At 43.0% G+C, this 22,746-nt stretch overlaps 5 protein-coding genes and 1 long non-coding RNA gene across 17 annotated transcripts in view; 1 reads left to right on the top strand and 5 right to left on the bottom strand.

The window, feature by feature from the left end:
* Positions 1 to 22,746, bottom strand: part of nfxl1 (nuclear transcription factor, X-box binding-like 1) — a 296,805-nt gene that overhangs the window by 78,093 nt on the left and 195,966 nt on the right. The window lies entirely within an intron of this gene.
* LOC141760687 (lysozyme g-like) lies at positions 1,240 to 4,531 on the bottom strand. Of its 11 annotated transcripts, none has more exons than XM_074623724.1 (6): positions 4,477 to 4,531; positions 3,801 to 3,869; positions 3,616 to 3,700; positions 2,852 to 2,969; positions 2,648 to 2,786; positions 1,240 to 2,508 (listed from the first exon to the last, which is right to left on the bottom strand). In XM_074623724.1, exons 1-6 carry the CDS (start codon positions 4,514 to 4,516, stop codon positions 2,369 to 2,371), a joined length of 591 nt encoding a protein of 196 aa, XP_074479825.1. In that variant the 5' UTR covers positions 4,517 to 4,531; the 3' UTR covers positions 1,240 to 2,368. The 11 variants fall into 11 exon arrangements, with proteins under 11 accessions (XP_074479825.1, XP_074479827.1, XP_074479824.1 ...); XM_074623726.1 differs by having other exon boundaries at positions 4,487 to 4,517; XM_074623723.1 differs by having other exon boundaries at positions 4,417 to 4,516.
* On the bottom strand, positions 4,616 to 12,228 carry LOC141760670 (butyrophilin-like protein 10). 2 transcript variants are annotated; one of them, XM_074623697.1, is made up of 8 exons: positions 12,070 to 12,228; positions 9,340 to 9,619; positions 9,114 to 9,172; positions 7,520 to 7,726; positions 7,317 to 7,403; positions 5,067 to 5,222; positions 4,941 to 4,988; positions 4,616 to 4,779 (listed from the first exon to the last, which is right to left on the bottom strand). In XM_074623697.1, exons 1-8 carry the CDS (start codon positions 12,131 to 12,133, stop codon positions 4,616 to 4,618), a joined length of 1,065 nt encoding a protein of 354 aa, XP_074479798.1. In that variant the 5' UTR covers positions 12,134 to 12,228. The 2 variants fall into 2 exon arrangements, with proteins under 2 accessions (XP_074479798.1, XP_074479797.1); XM_074623696.1 differs by having other exon boundaries at positions 4,932 to 4,988; positions 12,070 to 12,227.
* Positions 7,716 to 8,781, top strand: LOC141760701 (uncharacterized). Its single transcript, XR_012592434.1, has 2 exons — positions 7,716 to 7,811; positions 8,154 to 8,781. It is a non-coding gene; the product is annotated as an uncharacterized LOC141760701 (long non-coding RNA).
* On the bottom strand, positions 13,300 to 15,100 carry LOC141760692 (uncharacterized). The gene is made up of 2 exons (XM_074623739.1): positions 14,968 to 15,100; positions 13,300 to 14,895 (listed from the first exon to the last, which is right to left on the bottom strand). The coding sequence occupies exon 2, from the start codon at positions 14,497 to 14,499 to the stop codon at positions 13,852 to 13,854; it is 648 nt and encodes a 215-aa protein (XP_074479840.1). The 5' UTR covers positions 14,500 to 14,895; positions 14,968 to 15,100; the 3' UTR covers positions 13,300 to 13,851.
* LOC141760669 (uncharacterized) lies at positions 15,100 to 18,001 on the bottom strand. The gene is made up of 6 exons (XM_074623695.1): positions 17,561 to 18,001; positions 16,552 to 16,647; positions 16,251 to 16,442; positions 15,931 to 16,026; positions 15,635 to 15,814; positions 15,100 to 15,440 (listed from the first exon to the last, which is right to left on the bottom strand). The coding sequence occupies exons 1-6, from the start codon at positions 17,831 to 17,833 to the stop codon at positions 15,105 to 15,107; spliced, it is 1,173 nt and encodes a 390-aa protein (XP_074479796.1). The 5' UTR covers positions 17,834 to 18,001; the 3' UTR covers positions 15,100 to 15,104.

Below are 22,746 nucleotides of genomic sequence, written 5' to 3'. Positions count from 1 at the left end.
TAACACCAATAACACCAGTAGCACCAATAACACCAGTAACACCAATAACACCAGTAACCCCGTTAACACCAGTAAAACCAGTAACCCCGTTAACACCAGTACCACCAGTAACCCCGTTAACACCAGTACCACCAGTAACCCCGTTAACACCAGTAAAACCAGTAACCCCGTTAACACCAGTACCACCAATAACACCAGTAACACCAATAACACCAGTAGCACCAATAACACCAGTAACACCAATGACACCAGTAGCACCAATAACACCAATAACACCAGTAGCACCAATAACACCAGTAACCCCGTTAACACCAGTAAAACCAGTAACCCCGTTAACACCAGTACCACCAGTAACCCCGTTAACACCAGTACCACCAGTAACCCCGTTAACACCAGTAACCCCGTTAACACCATTAACCCTGTTAACACCAGTGGTGTAATTGCAGGTGAAACCAGACGTCGGTGACTGAAGCAGCAGACAGAGACGGACACCGTGAGTTTCTTTATTCACAGGTTTAACAGCGTCGTGTTGCAGTGAGATGAGAGATTAATGTTAATAAAGAAACACTGAACTACCACAGATGATATTTTAATAATACATTCCTTCCAGTGTAAATACATCATCATGATATTTATTAATACTGGCAGTAAATTCAAGGACACCTCAAGCAGATGTTTCTGTAACGGATTCAACACATCTGGACACGTTCTCAGGTTTAGTTGATCTAAACTCTGATGGATCTGTGTGAAGGTTAACGGAATCAAACAGAAAGATTTGTCAACATGTTGTTCTTCCATGTTATTTATACAGATTCCAGTGTGTGCAGACGTGCGTTATGTAGATATACTGAACACTTATTAATACTTTATCATGTAATAATTATGGCTCACAACGGAAATATACTTTTTTAGAGCACACTCGTTATTATCTCGTAAGAACAAAAGATCAAAAATCAAGACTAGAACTACACGAGTATCTAGAACTACACGAGTATCTAGAACTACACGAGTATATAGAACTACACGAGTATCTAGAACTACACGAGTATATAGAACTACACGAGTATCTAGAACTACACGAGTATATAGAACTACACGAGTATCTAGAACTACACGAGTATATAGAACTACACGAGTATCTAGAACTACACGAGTATATAGAACTACACGAGTATCTAGAACTACACGAGTATCTAGAACTACACGAGTATATAGAACTACACGAGTATATAGAACTACACGTATCTAGAACTACACGAGTATCTAGAACTACACGAGTATCTAGAACTACACGAGTATCTAGAACTACACGAGTATCTAGAACTACACGAGTATATAGAACTACACGAGTATCTAGAACTACACGAGTATCTAGAACTACACGAGTATATAGAACTACACGAGTATATAGAACTACACGTATCTAGAACTACACGAGTATCTAGAACTACACGAGTATCTAGAACTACACGAGTATCTAGAACTACACGAGTATCTAGAACTACACGAGTATCTAGAACTACACGAGTATCTAGAACTACACGAGTATATAGAACTACACGAGTATCTAGAACTACACGAGTATATAGAACTACACGAGTATCTAGAACTACACGAGTATCTAGAACTACACGAGTATCTAGAACTACACGAGTATCGAACTACACGAGTATCTAGAACTACACGAGTATATAGAACTACACGAGTATCTAGAACTACACGAGTATCTAGAACTACACGAGTATCTAGAACTACACGAGTATCTAGAACTACACGAGTATCTAGAACTCCGTTTCTCTGCTCCTGACCTTTAGAAACGTATTGAAATGTAACAAACCATTAAAACAGTGCGATAATATTCATTAAATATACTTGGAGATCTCGCTAAAATAAAACGTGTTTCATCACATTAACGTCTCAAACTAATCAACAACGAGGACGATGACATCACCGGTTCAATTAGTCGAGGCCATAGAAATAGAAAACTAGAACGGACATTCCCATTCAACTCAACGTAGCAGGATGGTCAGAGCGGCGGACGTTGGGATCGTTGTAGCGGGCTAACTTCCGTATAAAATAAACCGACTTACAGCAAGTGGCGGACTCACTGAGGTGAAGTTTGACAGTAGTAACGTTACGAAGCACAGAGAGTGTGAAAATGTTTTTCACATTTGTAACTACTTGGTTTGGAGCATAAATATGAATACAGTCTTTTAACGTGGTTTTAAATAAATGCTGTCAAATGAAATGCAAAGCAGCTTCTCGTTCACTTTATGTAGCTGCTTTGCATTTTATTTTGAAATGCCGTGGACTACAGTCTGATGTTGCCTAGTAACAGTGAAGAAGAACAAAGGAAGTGATGTGACGTTCAGAAGCCGTTGTGGGCGAACCACTGCGCCCTGGCGACCACGTCGTTGGCGAAGTCTTCGTTTGGCGTCACGCTGTCCAGCTCCTCGTACGCCAGATGCCTGACTCGGTCATCGCCGGCGATGTAACAAGCCAGCGCTCCTGAAACACAGCGGGGCGTTCGTCAGTTTCCCAGAACACCTTTCACCGACTCCAGCAGACACAAACGCCGTCGCAGGACTTACAGGGACGTGTTCTACATATTTCAAAGCGATCCCACGTTGAGGATCCGTGTCTTTACCTTTGAGCTGCTGCTCTTTGTTCCAGTTCTTCTTATCCCTCCTCATGGTCTTGACCTGCTGGATGAAGATGGTGACGCCCTCGTCCACGTGCTCCTTGCTAAACGCCGTTCCCTTCACGGCGTGGTAGTTTTTATTGATCTGCAGCAGAAGGACAGTTTAACTCATGTTTCCTGTTCTTTATGGCGTTAGGAGTCAGACATCACCTGCATGAGGCCGAAGCAGTTGTTGTCGCTCTGTCCGAAGCCGTCGACCTTCAGTAGGGTTCCGGCCCGAGACTGTCGGGAGATGATGGCGGCGATCAGAGCGGGGGAGACGCCAAGTCTGCAGGAGACACCATCACAGTCAGCGTCACACTAATATGATGTCATAAATACAGCTAACAGCTCACAACCTAGTTTCATATAATAAGATAAGAGTCCAGTATTATTATATTATACAGAGATATTAGGTTTCATATCTGGAGTCATCAGATCAACGAAATACTGAAGTTCAGCTGCAGTTTATCAACCAACAGAGTTCAGCTTCACCTGCACAATGACAGACACTAAACTACCACAAAGATGCAAAACGACTACAAAGATGCAAAACGACTACAAAGACACAAAACTACCACAAAGATGCAAAACAACCACAAAGATGCAAAACAACTACAAAGAGACGCTAAGCGACTACAAAGAGACACAAACTACAAACAATGCAGCCGTTGTTGTTGCAGCATAGTTGGGATGTTTCAATACAAACAAACATCTGGTGCAATCTGAGCTTTATGTTGGCTATATTATTATAATAATATATGAGTATATTATAATAATAATAATATATGAGTATATTATTATTATAAAAATAATATAAAAATAATAATAATAATATATGACTATATAATAATAATAATATATGAGTATATTATTATTACAATAATATAATAATAATAATAATAATAATATGAGTATATAATGTTGGTACATACGACTGTCCCTGGCTGATGATGGTGTCTTTGTAGTCCAGCATCTTCTTCAGGTCTCTCTCTGCCAGCCTGTTGGAGGCTTCAACTCCTGAAACAGTTTATAATGACAGACCATAATATCCCGTCATGTCACCATGGTTACCGTGTCCTGAACACAGGGAGGTAAATGGAACTTTTAATGAACTGACCTCTGCAGCTCAGCTGGTTGACCATCGCTGTCTTTTCAGAAGCTCCGGTTGTCTCCACCCTGCTGATGTCTCCCATCACCGTCCATCACCATCCATCACCATCCATCACTGTCCATCACCATCCATCACCGTCCATCACCATCCATCACCATCCATCACCGTCCATCACCATCCATCACCGTACATCACCATCCATCACCGTCCATCACCATCCATCACCGTCCATCACCATCCATCACTGTCCATCACCATCCATCACCGTCCATCACCGTCCACCACCATCCATCACCGTCCATCACCGTCCACCACCATCCATCACCGTCCATCACCGTCCATCACCATCCATCACCGTCCATCACCATCCATCACCGTCCATCACCGTCCATCACCGTCCATCACCGTCCATCACCGTCCACCACCATCCATCACCATCCATTACCGTCCACCACCGTCCACCACCATCCATCACCGTCCATCACCATCCATCACCGTCCATCACCGTCCATCACCATCCATCACCGTCCATCACCGTCCATCACCGTCCATCACCGTCCATCACCGTCCACCACCGTCCATCACCATCCATCACCATCCACCACCATCCATTACCGTCCACCACCGTCCACCACCATCCACCACCATCCACCACCATCCATCACCGTCCACCACCGTCCACCACCGTCCACCACCGTCCACCACCATCCATCACCATCCATCACCGTCCATCACCATCCATCACCGTCCATCACCGTCCACCACCATCCAACACCATCCATCACCATCCATCACCATCCATCACCATCCATCACCGTCCATCACCGTCCATCACCGTCCATCACCTCGTCTCTAATGAGCTCTACTCTGTATTCTACTTCTCTTCTCTTTACTCGTTGTCTCTCTCTCTGAGACTGAACCGTCAATGTGTCTCTGATTACTGAACAACACAAACACAAAGACTCACCTCCCAGCAGCGGCTCATCTGAGGACACAGAGACAACATCACATTTATCATCTATTAAAGTCTATCACGATGCAGTAAGTACTGTACGATGAAACTCTGAAGACATTCAGACGGACGAGTCACAAACGGGTTTAATCGCAGCTGCAAACAAAGATGGCCGACAGACTCACGTTCTTCACCTTCTCGTCGTCCATCTCTCTCCCGTGTGACCAGCGCGACGCACATCACTGAAAAACACAGACAGGAAGTCAGACATGCTAACTAGCGACCTGCTAACTGCTAACTAGCGATAAAGAAGAACAAACCTCTCAGGCGCTGCACCGACGATCGCAGCTTCTCGATCGTCCTGACCGGAACGATAAACACCACGACGGAGACGACGACACAAACCAGCACGAAGGCGCCGCCGCCGACCAGCACCAGACACCGGCCCAGTCCTTCCTGCGAGGGATCCAACTCATCTAGAGGACAGTCAGAGAAAACTACATTACCCACAGTGCACCTCTCCCTCCGACAGCTGTGTGCTAGATTGTGGTGTGTTATGCTAGTTAGCAGCTAACGTAGCCTGCAGCAGTATATATATATATTTATATATATATATACTAACCCTAACCCTAGTATATATATATATATATATATATATATATATGTATATACATATAAACTGGAAAAACAAAGTTTGGAAACTTGTGTTTGGTGGATTATTTCTCTGTTGTATCAATGCTAATGGTGATGCTAATGCTAATGGTGATGCTAATGCTAATGGTCATTGTATTCTACATGGTTGAAAGCCTGTTTATTTACCTTCACAATGATGTCACACTTGTAAGGATCATGCATTTGTGGGATGAGCAGCACAGCTGATGATGTGGGGAGCGCCCAAGAACAATGTTCCAAAATGCTCTGCCGATGGTAAACAGTGTATTCTCCTGTTGGTGTTGACTCTTGTTGTGAGTTGTTTGGTGGATGATTGAACTCTCTATCAGTAACAAGGAACAAACAAGACATATTGATTGATTGAATCCACCGTCAGGAGCCTCAGTAGAGGTGGAAGATCCATACGCAGCCACAACAGCCTGGCACCTCCTCCTCATGCTGGTCACCAACCTGGTCACACGTTGCTGTGGGATGGCGTTCCATTCCTCAACCAGGATTGGTTGCAGGTCAGCCAGCGTGGTTGTGTTGGTCACTCTAACACGTTCAGCACGCCCAAGCTGATCCCACATGTTGAATTGGGTTGAGGTGTGGACTCTTGGAGGCCGTTCCATTCTCTCTCCTCCCACATTGTGGAGGTAGTCTGTGATAACCCTGGCTCTGTGGGGGGGGCGTTGTTTCTTGGAGGATGAAGTTAGGTCCCAGATTGTGGAGATATGGGATCACCACTGGCTGCAGAATCTCATCCTGATATCTCCCTGCATTGAGATGGCCTTCAATGATGACAAGCCTTGTTTTGCCAGTGAGGGAGATGCCCCCCCCCCCCCCCCACACCATGACACTGCCACCACCAAAAGCTGTTACTCCATCGGTTCAACAATCAGCATAGCGTTCTCCACGTCGTCTCCATACTTTGACCTGCCATCCAACTTTAACAGACAGAACCTGGACTCATCACTGAACATGACATTCCCCCACATGTTCAGGTTCCATTGTCTGTGTTGGAGACACCAGCGCCAACGGGCCTGACGGTGAAGGGCAGTCATTGCAGGCTTCCTGGTCGCCTTATGAGAATACACTGTTTACCATTGGAAGAGCATTTTGGAACATTGTTCTTGGGCGCTCCCCACATCATCAGCTGTGCTGCTCATCCCACAAATACATGATCCTTACAAGTGTGACATCATTGTGAAGGTAAATAAACAGGCTTTCAACCATGTAGAATACAATGACCATTAGCATTAGCATCACCATTAGCATTGATACAACAGAGAAATAATCCACCAAACACAAGTTTCCAAACTTTGTTTTTCCAGTTTATATATACTTTATATATATATATATATACAGTTTATTTATATATATATATATAGTTTATTTATATAAACATATATATATATACATATACATACATATATATATATATATATGTATATGCATATATATATATATATATATATATATATATACATATATATACTGTATACATATACATATACTGTACACTGTATACTTTTACTTTAGTAAAAAGTCTTCAGTTAAAATATACTTCAAGTATCAAAAGTAAAAGTACATATTATGCAGAACAATATATATTATATTATGTATTATATAATAGTTATTGATGTATTAATGTGTTCATGTAAAACAAGTACTTTTACTTTAATACTTTAAATACATGTAGCTGGTAATACTAACATGCTTTTACTTCAGTAGCATTTTAAATGCAGTACTTTTATTTGTAATTGAGTATTTGTTAAATAATGTATTAGTACTTCTTAAGTAACAGATCTGAATCCTTCGTCCAGCGCTGATAAAAGATAAAAGTAGTAGTTGTAACCATGACAACCAGTGTTTATAAAAACATGTTAGTTTATTAATATTAATATCAGAATATGTACCTGAGATATGAAGCGTGTCCTCATTGGCCAGACTCGTTCCAGGTATTTCTACTCTACAGGTCACAGTTCTACTTCCTGTCAGCGTCGCTGTGACAGAAGAAGAAGAACGAGACGACTTCAGTACCAGTGACAGTAGTCAGAACACTGAGACATGCCCCAAAGCATCATGGGACTTGTGGTTCCCAAACTGAAAGTAAACTCACCTGCAGCTGCTGCCACGTTGACGACGGCGCTGACCGAGAACAGGCGGTCCGGTCGGACTGTAGACCCGGTCTGAGCAGCCAGGACGGTTCTGTCGGAGTCCAGCAGGGAGACCACCGGCTCCAGACTCCAACCGCCGGACTCACACCGGACCAGCAGCTGGTTGGCTGAAGTCCGTCTCACCGAGAGGGTCACCTGAGACACCTGAGCTGCACACGAAGACACCTGTTAGAGCCGTATATTTCAGAGCCGTGGTCGGGGCCATAGACTCTAACTTACTGATATTTCAGAGCCGTGGTCGGGGCCATAGATTCTAACTTACTGATATCTCAGAGCCGTGGTCGGGGCCATAGATTCTAACTTACTGATATTTCAGAGCCGTGGTCGGGGCCATAGATTCTAATTTACTAATGTTTCAGAGCCGTGGTCGGGGCCATAGATTCTAACTTACTGATATCTCAGAGCCGTGGTCAGGGCCATAGATTCTAACTTACTGATATCTCAGAGCCGTGGTCGGGGCCATAGATTCTAACTTACTGATATCTCAGAGCCGTGGTCGGGGCCATAGATTCTAACTTACTGATATCTCAGAGCCGTGGTCGGGGCCATAGATTCTAACTTACTGATATCTCAGAGCCGTGGTCAGGGCCATAGATTCTAACTTACTGATATTTCAGAGCCGTGGTCGGGGCCATAGATTCTAACTTACTGATATCTCAGAGCCGTGGTCGGGGCCATAGATTCTAACTTACTGATATCTCAGAGCCGTGGTTGGGGCCATAGATTCTAACTTACTGATATCTCAGAGCCGTGGTCGGGGCCATAGATTCTAACTTACTGATATTTCAGAGCCGTGGTCGGGGCCTTAGATTCTAACTTACTGATATTTCAGAGCCGTGGTCGGGGCCTTAGATTCTAACTTACTGATATTTCAGAACCGTGGTCGGGGCCATAGATTCTAACTTACTGATATTTCAGAGCCGTGGTCGGGGCCATAGATTCTAACTTACTGATATTTCAGAACCGTGGTCGGGGCCATAGATTCTAACTTACTGATATTTCAGAGCCGTGGTCGGGGCCGTAGATTCTAACTTACTGATATTTCAGAACCGTGGTCGGGGCCGTAGATTCTAACTTACTGATATCTCAGAGCCGTGGTCGGGGCCATAGATTCTAACTTACTGATATCTCAGAGCCGTGGTTGGGGCCATAGATTCTAACTTACTGATATCTCAGAGCCGTGGTCGGGGCCATAGATTCTAACTTACTGATATTTCAGAGCCGTGGTCGGGGCCTTAGATTCTAACTTACTGATATTTCAGAGCCGTGGTTGGGGCCTTAGATTCTAACTTACTGATATTTCAGAGCCGTGGTCGGGGCCATAGATTCTAACTTACTGATATTTCAGAGCCGTGGTCGGGGCCATAGATTCTAACTTACTGATATTTCAGAGCCGTGGTCGGGGCCATAGATTCTAACTTACTGATATTTCAGAACCGTGGTCGGGGCCACAGGCCGGTGGGTTTATGACTAATAATACCTGCAGAACTACAGACTTCCCATCAGCCTCGGCGGTAGACTCGGAGGGTTTCTTACCTACAGAGAGAGAGACGAATACTTCGTCCTCCACAGAAGAGTCTCTCAGGAGGACACACCTGCATCAGGAGAGTATTAGTGGCAGCATGACGTTCACCAGTCTGCTCACTGATTCGGGATAGAAATTATCTTCAGAAACTATCTTTTATTAAAAATCGTCAGAAGAAGAAACACACACAGTACTAGTTGGTAAATACATTCACAGCAACATGAAGACTATGATCACCTGTAGCTGCCGCTGTCCCGCCGTTGGACATCGAGCAACTTCAAGGAACCGTCTTCCAATATGGCCGTCCTCCCGAGGTATTCTGGCGCTTTCTCCTTCACCAGCTCCTTTCCATCACGGACAACGTGAACCGTGAGCGGCGACGGACCGTCTACCCGGGACCAGTCCACCGCCGTGACACCGGAGGGCTGCACAGACGTGGTGAGGCGACACGGCAGGACCACGTCTCCGCCGACGGCTGCAAACACTCGGCCAGGTGAGGCGGTCTGGAGAGGCTTACCTGGAGACAGGAAACACACATCATGCAGCTCAAAGTGCTTCACATACACAAAAACATCAATAAATAAAATTTTACAAGACTACAAATCACTACAATAAAACAACAACACTACAAAGAGACAGCATTATCACAAAGAGACTCAAAACGACCACAAAGAGACACAAAACAACCACAAAGACACACAAAACAACCACAAAGAGACACAAAACGACTACAAAGAGACACAAAACGACCTCAAAGAGACACAAAACAACCACAAAGAGACACAAAACAACCACAAAGAGACACAAAACAACTATAAAGAGACGCAAAACGACTACAAAGAGACAAAAAACAACCACAAAGAGACACAAAACGACCACAAAGAGACACAAAACAACCACAAAGAGACACAAAACAACCACAAAGAGACACAAAACAACTATAAAGAGACGCAAAACGACTACAAAGAGACAAAAAACAACCACAAAGAGACACAAAACGACCACAAAGAGACACAAAACAACCACAAAGAGACACAAAACAACTATAAAGAGACGCAAAACGACTACAAAGAGACAAAAAACAACCACAAAGAGACACAAAACAACCACAAAGAGACACAAAACGAGACACAAAACAACCACAAAGAGACACAAAACAACCACAAAGAGACACAAAACAACTATAAACAGACGCAAAACGACTATAAAGAGACAAAAAACAACCACAAAGAGACACAAAACAACCATAAAGAGACACAAAACAACCACAAAGAGACACAAAAAGAGACACAAAACAACCACAAAGAGACACAAAACAACTATAAACAGACGCAAAACGACTATAAAGAGACAAAAAACAACCACAAAGAGACACAAAACAACCATAAAGAGACACAAAACAACCACAAAGAAACACAAAACGAGACACAAAACAACCACAAAGAGACACAAAACAACCACAAAGAGACACAAAACGAGACACAAAACAACCACAAAGAGACACAAAACAACCACAAAGAGACACAAAACAACTATAAACAGACGCAAAACGACTACAAAGAGACAAAAAACAACCACAAAGAGACACAAAACAACCACAAAGAGACACAAAACGAGACACAAAACAACCACAAAGAGACACAAAACAACCACAAAGAGACACAAAACAACTATAAAGAGACGCAAAATGACTACAAAGAGACAAAAAACAACCACAAAGAGACACAAAACAACCATAAAGAGACACAAAACCACAGAGACACAAAACAACCACAAAGAGACAATACTCCACTACATTTATCTGACACCTTCAGTTACTGAATATTAATTAATATTTTTATACACAAAACATAAAGATTTTATAAAATATGATGCTTTGTTATAAATTAAACTCCAACAGTTTTTACAAGTGCAGCTGAAATGATGATGGAATTATATGGAGGACGGAACCTGCCAAAATAATAAATAAATGACTCGATAAACAAATAAATATGCCATTAGATATACAGAAAATAATATTTTAAAAAAATGTAGAAATTATGATAAAATGTGACATAAAATTATATTTCTGTTTATGTATTTACCTTTAAATTAATTCCCCTATCTACTCTAATATTTAACATCACTTTAATTTAATTATTTACTCTTAAATGTATTCATCTATTTTTACATTTATTTATTTTTATTTAAATTTATTTTTACATTATATATTCACTATTAAATTGTATGTATTTATTCACTATTTTTTACAAACTAAACAATCAATCGATTAATGGAGAAAATAATCAGCAGATTAATCCATAATAAAAATTATCTTTAGTAAAATCCTGTTTTTACATTAAAGCATGAGTAATAATAATAATAATAATCTAATGATAGGATATATAATAGTACAACAGTCAGGTTTTTTTTGCATTTCCACAAGTAGAATAAAACTTTTATAAAATGTGAAAGTGGGTAAAATGTCTTAACACTCTTTCAGTAAGAGAAACAAAACACCTTAACTTTCCCCTCAACTGACAAACCTTCAGTTTACTTCAGTAAAGTATCTGAATACTTCCTCCAGCAGTCTGAATCATCCACAGAATATATAAAATTACACTTTAATTCATTCATGTTGCTCATAAACTCAGCTGTGGCTTTAACATCTCTTCGCCGAACTCCATTCATAAATCTGACATTTTAATATTTGCATGCCTGCCACAAAGTAACGCTCACAGTAGAACATTAACTTTAAACGTTACTGTATAAAACACAACCTTCTGAATAATTCGGGATACTAATTACCATCAGTGAAGTTCTATTTGATTAAATGTGGTCCCTGCTTCCTGGTGCAGAAGAAACGAAGTTCAACGTGTTTCAACAGGTGAGTTCACCTGTAACTGCTTCATATTCTAACAGACTCTGGTACAGCTACAGAACATTAATATTTGACATGAACACATTAAACACATTAAACCCACTGACCTGAGGCAGACCTGAGAAAACAGCAGCAGCAGAAGAAGAAGAAGCTACATCCGGTCCTCTTCATGATGTTTAGTTTAGTTTAGTGACTATAAAGACTATGAAACATCACAGACTCACAGACGCGCTGAGCACATGATGAAATAACGAAAGTAAAGTTGCCTCAGAGACGCTTCTGCGCATGCGCAGAACTGACGTTTGTTGTGACTAACTGTTTGAACTCTTTGACCGAATTTAAATTGTAAAATATATAAATATTCTGGATGATACTGAAGAAGTACATTTTATTTGTGCTTATTATTAAAACACATTTACATGTAAATCAGCCGTTTTTTAGCGTCTGTAGAGTTTATTTCATTATATAGCCGCTTTCACACAAACATCATGCAGCTCAACGTGCTTTACATAGAAAACAATAAAATAAATACCGTTTTTAAGACCAAAAATTACAACAATAAAATATTAAACATCTATCATCAATAGAAAGAGATGAAAGTGACCACAAAGAGACGCAAAACAACCACAAAGAGACGCAAAACAACCACAAAGAGACACAAAACAACCACAAAGAGACGCAAAACAACCACAAAGAGACGCAAAACAACCACAAAGAGACACAAAACAACCACAAAGAGACTCTAAACAACCACATAGACACAAAACAACCACAAAGAGACGCAAAACAACCACAAAGAGACGCAAAACAACCACAAAGAGACACAAAACAACCACAAAGAGACGCAAAACAACCACAAAGAGACGCAAAACAACCACAAAGAGACGCAAAACAACCACAAAGAGACACAAAACAACCACAAAGAGACGCAAAACAACCACAAAGAGACGCAAAACAACCACAAAGAGACACAAAACAACCACAAAGAGACGCAAAACAACCACAAAGAGACACAAAACAACCACAAAGAGACGCAAAACAACCACATAGAGACACAAAACAACCACATAGAGACACAAAACAACCACATAGAGACACAAAACAACCACAAAGAGACACAAAACAACCACAAAGAGACACAAAACAACCACATAGAGACACAAAACGACTACAAAGAGACAAAATAATTTTTTTTTAAAGAGAGATGTAAAACCAGAGCGCAGATTGAACTTTAAGTTTCGAGCCGTTTTGTTATTGTAATAAATAACTGAGTGGATAAATGAAGACATTACGATCACACAGGAATCTGAACCGCGGCACAAACACCAAAACACATCTGTATTTCACATCCATTTTATTATAGGAGTTATTAAAACATCTGGAGACAAACATGGAGGTCAAAGAAGATATTAGACTGTTTTTATCTGAACATAAGAAGCAAGAAACACGACATAAAGCTGAGAGACGACGCTCCGAGGCTGCATTTATACGTATTAGTTGTTACAAATGATATCTCCTGTAGCGTGGTGGGATTAGCGAGCTAAGTTAGCTAAGTAGCCCTGCGTCCGACCAGCGGGCCGGTGGCCATCGGCAGCGCTGTAGAGATAAACTGAGGGCGTATAAATCTGTGGATGTCTCTAGTTAACTATCCTTCAGTAAAGTCAGTCACAAAGAGAGTCGGACAATATCAGAGAAACGTTTCAGAGACGGAGAGAAAGGGTTGCTGATAGTTTAGCCTCCAGCTAACACGGTGACGTCATCATGACGTCATGATGACGTCATCACTAAAAGGACCAGAGGAACCCGGCCGGTGAAAGAAAAGCTGAATGAGAGACGAGTTACAGAAGCTAGACAGGAAGTGATGTCATGACGTTCATACATCGGGCCAATCATGTTTCTGGAGAAAGCGCGGCCTCGCCCTCAGGAGGCGTGGTCACACCCCAGGGCATGCTGGGTAAGTAGTGCGCCAGCCACTCCCCCCAGCTGCTCCTGGGCCCCTCCCCTCCTCCTCCACCTCCTTTCACCTCCCACCCCCCCACCACCCAGTCCAGCTCCTCCCTCCCCCCCAACGCCTCCTCCCTCTCCTCCCTCAGAATTACACTGTAGCACTTCCTGGAAGCTCCTCCTCCTCCTCCTCCTCCTCCTCCACTCCTCTCCTCTCCTCGCCTCCTCCCGCCATCTTCTGCAGAGACCCGCCACTCCTCCATCACATCCCTCCATCCCTCTATCTCCTCCTCTTTGCTTAACACACGGTACAATGTCTTCCTATACACTCCCTTGTCCTCCCTCCCTCCTTCTTCCTCTCTCATCGCTCCTCCTCCTCCTCCTCCTCCTCCTCCTCCTCCTCCTCCCTTCGGCTCCAGAGTGACGAGGAGTCTTTCATTCACTCCTTCACCTCCTCCCTCGCCGTCCTTCCCTCCATCTTCCCTCAACATATCTTCTCCTCCGTCTCTGTGGACGAACAGCACCGAGCGATACAGCGCCATCACTCCTCCTCCTCCTCCTGCCACCTCCTTCCCTTCCCTCCTGTTGTACATTAACAGCCTCACCGCCTCACCGCCTCCTCCCCTCCTCGCCAGCGCCAAGCTCAGCGGCTTGTAAACCCGCCTGTACCAGATGACCAGCCACGCCAGAGTCGCCAATATGCACGCCGCCGACGCCACGCACAGCAGCAAGCACCCTGCGAAAAGCCAAAAACAGAACACCCCCGCACCTCTGACAGCCCGAAATTCACCGCTGGCGGGTTCATCGATCACCCACGAAGGTGCCGACGTGGTGGTTGCCTTAGCGATGGTTGCCTTAATGGTGGTTGCCTTAGCGGTGGTTGCCTTAGTGGTGGTTGCCTTAGCGGTGGTTGCCTTAATGGTGGTTGCCTTAGCGATGGATGCCTTAATGGTGGCGGTTGTTGTGACTACCCGTTGTTTCGGTGTTGTCGATGTTACGGTTGAAGGAGCAGATCTAGGTTTTGTTGGTGTAGCTGTTAGCATGTTAGCAGGACTTTCAGTTGAGGGTCTGACAGTAGGAAGAGGGGGACGGGGGGCCACGGTATGCAACCTAACCAATGGTCCATCACCTCTGGACCCTGATCTGGTGAAGGTTTGGTACCGTGTGACTACTCTGTGGTGCTCAGTGCTGGATTCTACTACGAACGCTGGTGTAGCAGTTGAAGTGGCAGTAGTAGGAATAGGAGCAGTAGTAGTAGTAGTAGCAGTAGGAACAGGGGTAGGAATAGGAGCAGTAGTAGTAGTAGTAGCAGTAGGAACAGGGGTAGGAATAGGAGCAGTAGTAGTAGTAGTAGCAGTAGGAACAGGGGTAGGAATAGGAACAGTAGTAGTAGTAGTAGCAGTAGGAACAGGGGTAGGAATAGGAACAGTAGTAGTGGTCCGATTGGATCATATTCTTCCTCAGTTGAACACAGATCGTCTTCTTCCAGTTCAATTAGAGGTTTACCCTGATGGAACGGTGGAGAGTCACACACCTGAGAACAGACAGCAACCAACAAGAAATAAGTCACATTAAGCTTAAGATGAGATCAGATCTCTCTCGTCTCTAAGATAAGATCTTCGGTATGCTTCACACTAATTAGTTCGTTCAAAGTTTTGTTTCGACCACGTCTACAGGTGTCTGTCTTTACGTCTTGTTTGTTGCCGTTTTCCTGTTTTTAGGACTCACCACTTTCTCCACGCCTGTCTTGATGATTGGGCCATTGCGGACGTAGACGTTGAAATCAAATTCGTCAAGGTATCTGCGGAAGTAAAAGATGGAGCAGGAGCACTCCCAGGGATTGGCTGAGAGGAAGAGGTACGGCACCTCCTCCTTCTGGCTGAACCAATCATCTGGCATCACCTCGATCTGAAAGGAAAAGTCCTGCAGTTTAAGACATGCCAACCTCCGCCCCCTACAGGCGAGAAGATGAACTCATACCATCGGTGAGTGAAGTAACTGTTCTGTGGTGTGTGTTCTCCCACCGTGTTGTTCTCCAGGTAGAGGGTCTCTATGGCAGGGAGGGGGTGGAGCATGAGCTTGGGAAGCACCTTGATACGATTGGATGACAAGTCTAGGATCTAGAAGGCAGAAAGGCCAATCAGGAGAGAACCAATGAGGAGTCAAGCATTCTTCGGTAGAAAACTAAGGTCTTAAAAGTATGCGTTCTAACTTCTTAACAAGCTATCTTCATGGTATGCGTCCTTCCTAACAAACTCCATATACAACATGCGTCCTACCTCCCAAACATGCTATGTTCACATGCATCTTTCCTTGCTAACAACATGTGTGCTAACCCGCTGACCTCCAGCTTGCTGAGTCCAGAGAAGGTGCGGTCGCTCAGAGAGTCCAAGGCGTTGTTGTCCAGGTAGAGTTCAGTCAGAGCGGGACAGGCAGAGAAGGATCCGTCGGAGAGGGACGTCAGACGGTTCCACCCCAGCCGGAGGACACAGAGGGTGGGCAGGATCGGAGTAACGCTGGAGGTCACCTCTGGAATCTGGAGACGCAGAAAGTCATGAAACTGTTTAATTCTAAAGAGAGAATAAAACACGTTACTTAATATTGATATCAACTGGCTTTAACATTATTGATTCATGTTTAGACACCTTGTTGCCTGTGAGGTCGAGCTCATAGATGTTTATGAAGATCTGGAAGGAGGACCAGGACAGACTGGAGAACAGGTTGTTGGGAAACAACATAACCTAAAAACACACAGAGAGAGAGTAGAAGAAGAAAACCATTTAAAGCCGTCAGGGTTTCCTGTCAAACTGTCATCTTATCGGTCTGAAACAGGAAGCTTGTGTCTCCGCTGTGGTCTCGTCCTGTCAGTCGAACATTCCGACCAATCAGGGTCGAGTTCAGCCCTGACAGCCTCCGTGGAGTCCTCACATTTTAAAACTTATGTTTTAAAACAATTTATACAAATTAATGATTTTCAAGCAAATTGTAATTAAAAACTACCAAAATTATTCACCAAGAGGAAGAAAATAACTAATAGAAAGCAACATGAAACTTCCCCAGTTGATTACTGACATTAAGGCAATTATGTTTTCTGAAATGTTATGTTTAATACGCTAATTAAATATGTGCTTATTTTCATACATTTCCAGAACAGAAATCTGAATATTGGATAAAGCCAGCTTCAAAATGATGGTTTCATTTTGTTAACATATTAGAGTGAAAGAGTTTTACTTTATATCACTAACTCACTAAACTTAAACTTTAGAGAAAACGGCCTTTAAAGATATAGATTATAAAATTTCATACATTTTGAAGACACTAGAGGTGAATAGGGTAAAACCTGCAACTAATAGATATCACCATGAAACTTCCCCAGTTGATTACTGACATTAAGACAATTATTTGTTGTATTACAAGTTTTCTGAAATTGTATATTTAAATATGCAAATGAGTCATTATCATAGTAAATTTGTGCTAATTTTCATACATTTCCAGAACAGAATTTCCAAAAGGCAATAAAGTTGATTTTAAAAATTCCAGATATCCTGATAGAACCCTAAATATTATTATTATTATTATTCCTATATTTTGTTCCTTCAGCACTAAACTGACTTCGTCTCCGTCCAGCAGCCGTCGGGTGTTACGTGGCGTTACCTTGGTCGAGGTTTCGAATCCCCTCGGGACGTCGCTGAAGCCGAGCGCCGTGCAGTTCTCCCTTGTCCGGTCGTCCTTGTCCCTGCCGCGTTGGCAACCGGCCCACGCCGTAACCGTGGCAACGTGGGAGGACAGGACGAAGAAGAGGAGGAGGGGGGCGATGAAGAGCTGCATTCTGAAGAAGACCCTCAGCTCCTGAAAGACAGTGAGAGACTGAGAGGAGAAACCAGAGAGAGGGAGGAACCACCCAGACTGGACTGAACCAGGAACCATCTGCTGGCTTGATTGACAGGTACTGAAGCAGGAAGTGGGATAAGACCCAGCTGTTGGTCTGCTGATAGACAGATGTGTTTCTCTTTAGATATTAGTGTTGTCTCCTGCTTCCTCGTTGTGTTTTTCCTGCTGTCTGTGGTCACAAAGTAGATGATGATATACTGAATAATACTGACACATATTACTGCTATAGAAGATCCCAACTGCTGCTGCAGTCAGTTAGTTCAGATCGGAAAGTCTCTCAATAACACAAACTAACTAACCGATGGATGCAGCGGTAGACCAGCAACTCCACTGTTCAGAGAGGGGAAATTACTGTTTTATGAATGGAGTCTGGTGGCTTTGAAGAGAGCAACACAACAGCTTCAGTTCCCCGTCAGAAAGGGCCGTCTCATTATCTCTGGCCATGGCACAGAAAGTGACTTCAGGAATGATGGCTACGTGCCCAATCACATTTGTGAGCTGGAATGTTAAGGGGATGAACCATCATGTGAAACGCAAGAGAGTCCTGACACATTTGCATCAGTTAAAGGTCAATATTGCTTTCCTTCAGGAAACTCATCTGAATATATCTGACCATTCACGTTTGCATACTAGATGGGTTGGTGAAGTTTATCATTCAAAATCTCAGTGTAAGTCAAGAGGAACAGCAGTCCTTATTAGTAAGCATGTGCCTTTTATTTCTTCCCAGATTTGTGCAGACCCAATGGGCCGATATGTGATTGTTACAGGCAATTATATAACACCCCAGTTATCTTAGCTAGTGTCTATGCCCCTAATTGGGACGACGCTGCTTTCTTCACTAATTTCTTCTCCCGATTACCTGATTTAAACGAACATCATTTGTTGATATCCCCTAGTCTAGACCGTAGCGCTGCCAAAACTACACCAACTTCTAAAGCTGCCCTTTCAATTCAGCTGTTTCTCGATACCTATGGGGTGGTTGATGTTTGACGTGCTCTCAATCCTACTGCTCGCAAGTATTCCTTCTTTTCAGCGGACCACAAAACATTTTCACGCATTGATCATATCTTAATGGATAAGAATCTTCTTCCTCTGGTGCAGGAATGTGACTACCATGCGATTGTAATCTCTGATCATGCTCCCCTTAAACTGAAGCTTAATCTACCAACGGGGCCAAATTATTTCTTATAACGCACATCTACGGAAAACCAGAAATTTTCATGCTAATTAATTGATGACTAAGATTGGTAATCTTGACTCACAATTGGCAACATCCCCATCAGCCGATGGCATTAAAGAACGTTTACTCCTCCAAAAAGAATTTGATTTATTAACCACACAAAAAGCTGAGAACCTCCTGATTAGATCTCATCATACACACTACGAGCATTGTGATACAACAGGGAGGATCCTTGCACACCAACTTCGCCAAAAAGCAGCAAAGCAGGCAATCCCTGAGATCCGGGATGAGTCTGGAATGGTCTGTATAGATCACTCTGACATTAACTCACGCTTTTTAAGGTTTTATCATAACTTGTATACATCTGAATCGTTGAAGGATGATTACTTGATTAAATCATTTCTTCAAAGTGTTGAGATCCCTCATATAGACCCTGTGACAGCTGCCGAGCTAGAGTCTCCGTTTTCAATTGGAGAAATTGAGATGGCCATCAGGAGTATGCAATGTGGAAAATCCCCTGGCCCAGACGGGTATCCATCGGAATTCTTTAAGAAATGTTCAAATCAATTGGCTCCAGTTTTAAACTCTGTATATAACGACTCCCTGTCAGCTGGCTCACTGCCTGAAACATTACGACAAGCTACCATATCACTTATTCTGAAAAAAGGCAAAAATCAACAGGAATGTAGTTCCTACCGTCCTATTTCCTTGATCAATGTGGACAGCAAAATCCTAGCAAAAATGATTGCTCGCCGTCTTGAAACAGTCCTCCCAACCATAATCTCTCCTGACCAGACGGGCTTTGTAAAAAATCGACTGTCCTCTTTCAACATCAGGCGCTTATACGATATAATTTATGGTCCCTCTCCACCCGACGAACCGGAAGTGGTGATATGTCTAGATGCCGAAAAGGCTTTTGATCGGGTGGAGTGGGACTATTTATTTTGTACTCTTGAGAGATTTGGATTTGGACCAAATTTTTTGTCGTGGATTAAAATACTATATAATTCACCAATGGCAGCAGTGCGTACTAATAATAATATATCACCTCCTTTTCAACTAACACGAGGGACGAGACATGGGTGTCCTCTGTCCCCCCTTCTTTTTGTGATTACGATTGAGCCGTTGGCTATAGCTTTGCGTAGCAATAAGGATATTAAAGGTATTACAAGGGCAGGGTTGGAACATAACGTCTCGCTATACGCAGACGATATGCTACTCTATCTGTCTGACCCACCCTCCTCTCTTCCTGTAGCTCTTAATCTCTTAATTGAATTTGGCAAAGTTTCTGGCTATAAAGTAAATACACAAAAAAGTGAATTGATGCCCATAAATTTGGCAGCAAGAGACTCCCTGTTTATTCGTACAGTGCCGTTTAAAGTGTGCATGGACAAAATTAAATATCTTGGTGTGTGGGTCACATCCAATTTTAAAGACCTCTTCTCAGCAAATTTCCCTCCTTTCCTGTCCTCTCTCAAGGAGGATATTAATCGTTGGGATCTGCTACCCTTATCTCTGGCAGGTAGAATTAACGCTATAAAGATGAACTTATTGCCTAAACTTCTTTATATGTTTCAGACTATACCAGTCTTCTTAACTAAAACATTTTTCATTTCCCTGGATAGAAAGCTTTCTTCTTTCATTTGGAGTAAGAAGAATCCACGTATACGCAAAGCTATATTACAGAGACCTCGGCAGCAGGGAGGGCTGATGAACACCTCATTACTTGCCTTATTATGCTCTAGCCTGCCATATTCAGAGCCTATTACTAAATATACTTCTAACCCAGTTGTTATTCATTCTTTAAAAATTTGGAAACAATTCAGACAATCCTTCGAGATCTGTAAATTTTCAATACTGGCTCCCATCGTAAATAACCATGCATTCCTGCCACCTTTGACGGATGCCTTATTCAGTGGTTGGCAGAGAAATGGGATTTGTTCATTTAAAGACATGTTCATAAATGGCTCATTTGCCTCTTTTGAGCAGATTGTTCAGAAATTCAATATTCCCAGGTTACACTTTTTCAGATACCAAAAATTTGCAGCTTCATGTCTTCAAATATCATTCAATTCCCTACACAGCTGCTAAACACGCTCCTAGACTCAATCAATGACATCACATCATCCAGAAAGGGAAAGATAGGTGACATATATTCCTTATTAATGAGAGAAAATATGACAAGTCAGATATATACCAGTCCAAACATGTTTGTGCAATGCATTGTAAGAGTTGTATTAGCAAAATGTATAAATAAACTCTGTTTAAAAAGAAAAAAAAAGAAAGGACTGTCTGTTGGTAAAGAGGTGAAGATATTGTAAATACAGCGTACACTTACGTGTTTACTCTTTACCTCGGCGTCAGACAGCCCTTCCTGACGGGGATACTGTATATCACTCTCTGCAAAGCCACCAGACTCCATTCATAAAAACATTCATTTACCCTCTCAGAACAGAGTAAACATACAACCCCACTTCTTTCAGTTATTTCCAAACTGATCACAGCTAACGCTGACTCAGCTAGTGCTAGCGTTCACACTATTGATAACCTTATTGATCAGCTTACTGTGCTAACCTACGTTAGCTTTATGCTAACGTCTGTCAGGAGGGAAACAGTGAATCAGGAGTCGTGTTTCATTCTTATTGACAGTTTATTGCCATCATGTTGTCTGCAGGTAGAGCCTGAGATTGGTTCCTGATGCAACAAAAACAACAACAACAGACAGAGAGACAGGTGTGAAGGGGCTGTGAGCCAATAGCAGGAGGGCTGGGCCATGATGTCATCATGATGTCATCACGTCTGTTCTCCAGAGTCCTGACACAGTGACATCATGCTGTGATGTCACAAAGTTATGAGGCTGTGGTTGGTGGAGCAGAGGGGGGGGGGGGCAGTCGGTTCTAGAATGTTCCGGGGATTCTACAGAGTGTGGTTACCATGGCAACACCCCCACCCACCCCTCAAACCTCCAAAACTAAACAGAGGATTAGAAGAAGACAATAAAATATCAAGCCAAAAACAGAACACCCCCGCACCTCTGACAGCCCGCGAAGGGGCCGTCGTGGTGGTTGCCTTAGTGGTGGTTGCCTCAATGGTGGTTGCCTTAGTGATGGTTGCCTTAGTGGTGGAGGTTGTTGTGACTACCCGCAGTTTCGGTGTTGTCGATGTTACGGTTGAAGGAGCAGATCTACGTTTTGTTGGTGTAGCTGTTAGCATGTTAGCAGGACTTTCAGTTGAGGGTCTGACAGTAGGAAGAGGGGGACGGGGGGCCACGGTATGCAACCTAACCAACGGTCCATCACCTCTGGACCCTGATCTGGTGAAGGTTTGGTACCGTGTGACTACTCTGTGGTGCTCAGTGTGGGTTCTACTACGAACGCTGGTGTAGCAGTTGAAGTGGCAGTAGTAGGAATAGGAGTCGTAGTAGTAGTAGTAGTAGTAGTAGTAGTAGTAGTAGTAGTAGTAGTAGGAACAGGGGTAGGAATAGGAACAGTAGTAGTAGTAGTAGCAGTAGGAACAGGGGTAGGAATAGGAGCAGTAGTAGTAATAGTAGTAGTAGGAACAGGGGTAGGAATAGGAACAGTAGTAGTAGTAGTAGCAGTAGGAACAGGGGTAGGAATAGGAGCAGTAGTAGTAGTAGTAGCAGTAGGAACAGGGGTAGGAATAGGAACAGTAGTAGTAGTAGTAGCAGTAGGAACAGGGGTAGGAATAGGAACAGTAGTAGTAGTAGTAGCAGTAGGAACAGGGGTAGGAATAGGAGCAGTAGTAGTAG

The sequence above is a fragment of the Sebastes fasciatus genome, chromosome 22 (assembly GCF_043250625.1).
Source record: "Sebastes fasciatus isolate fSebFas1 chromosome 22, fSebFas1.pri, whole genome shotgun sequence".
NCBI lineage: Eukaryota > Metazoa > Chordata > Actinopteri > Perciformes > Sebastidae > Sebastes > Sebastes fasciatus.
The sequence above is the reverse complement of the archived record's forward strand: the minus strand, read 5'-3'. Positions and strand labels throughout refer to the sequence as shown.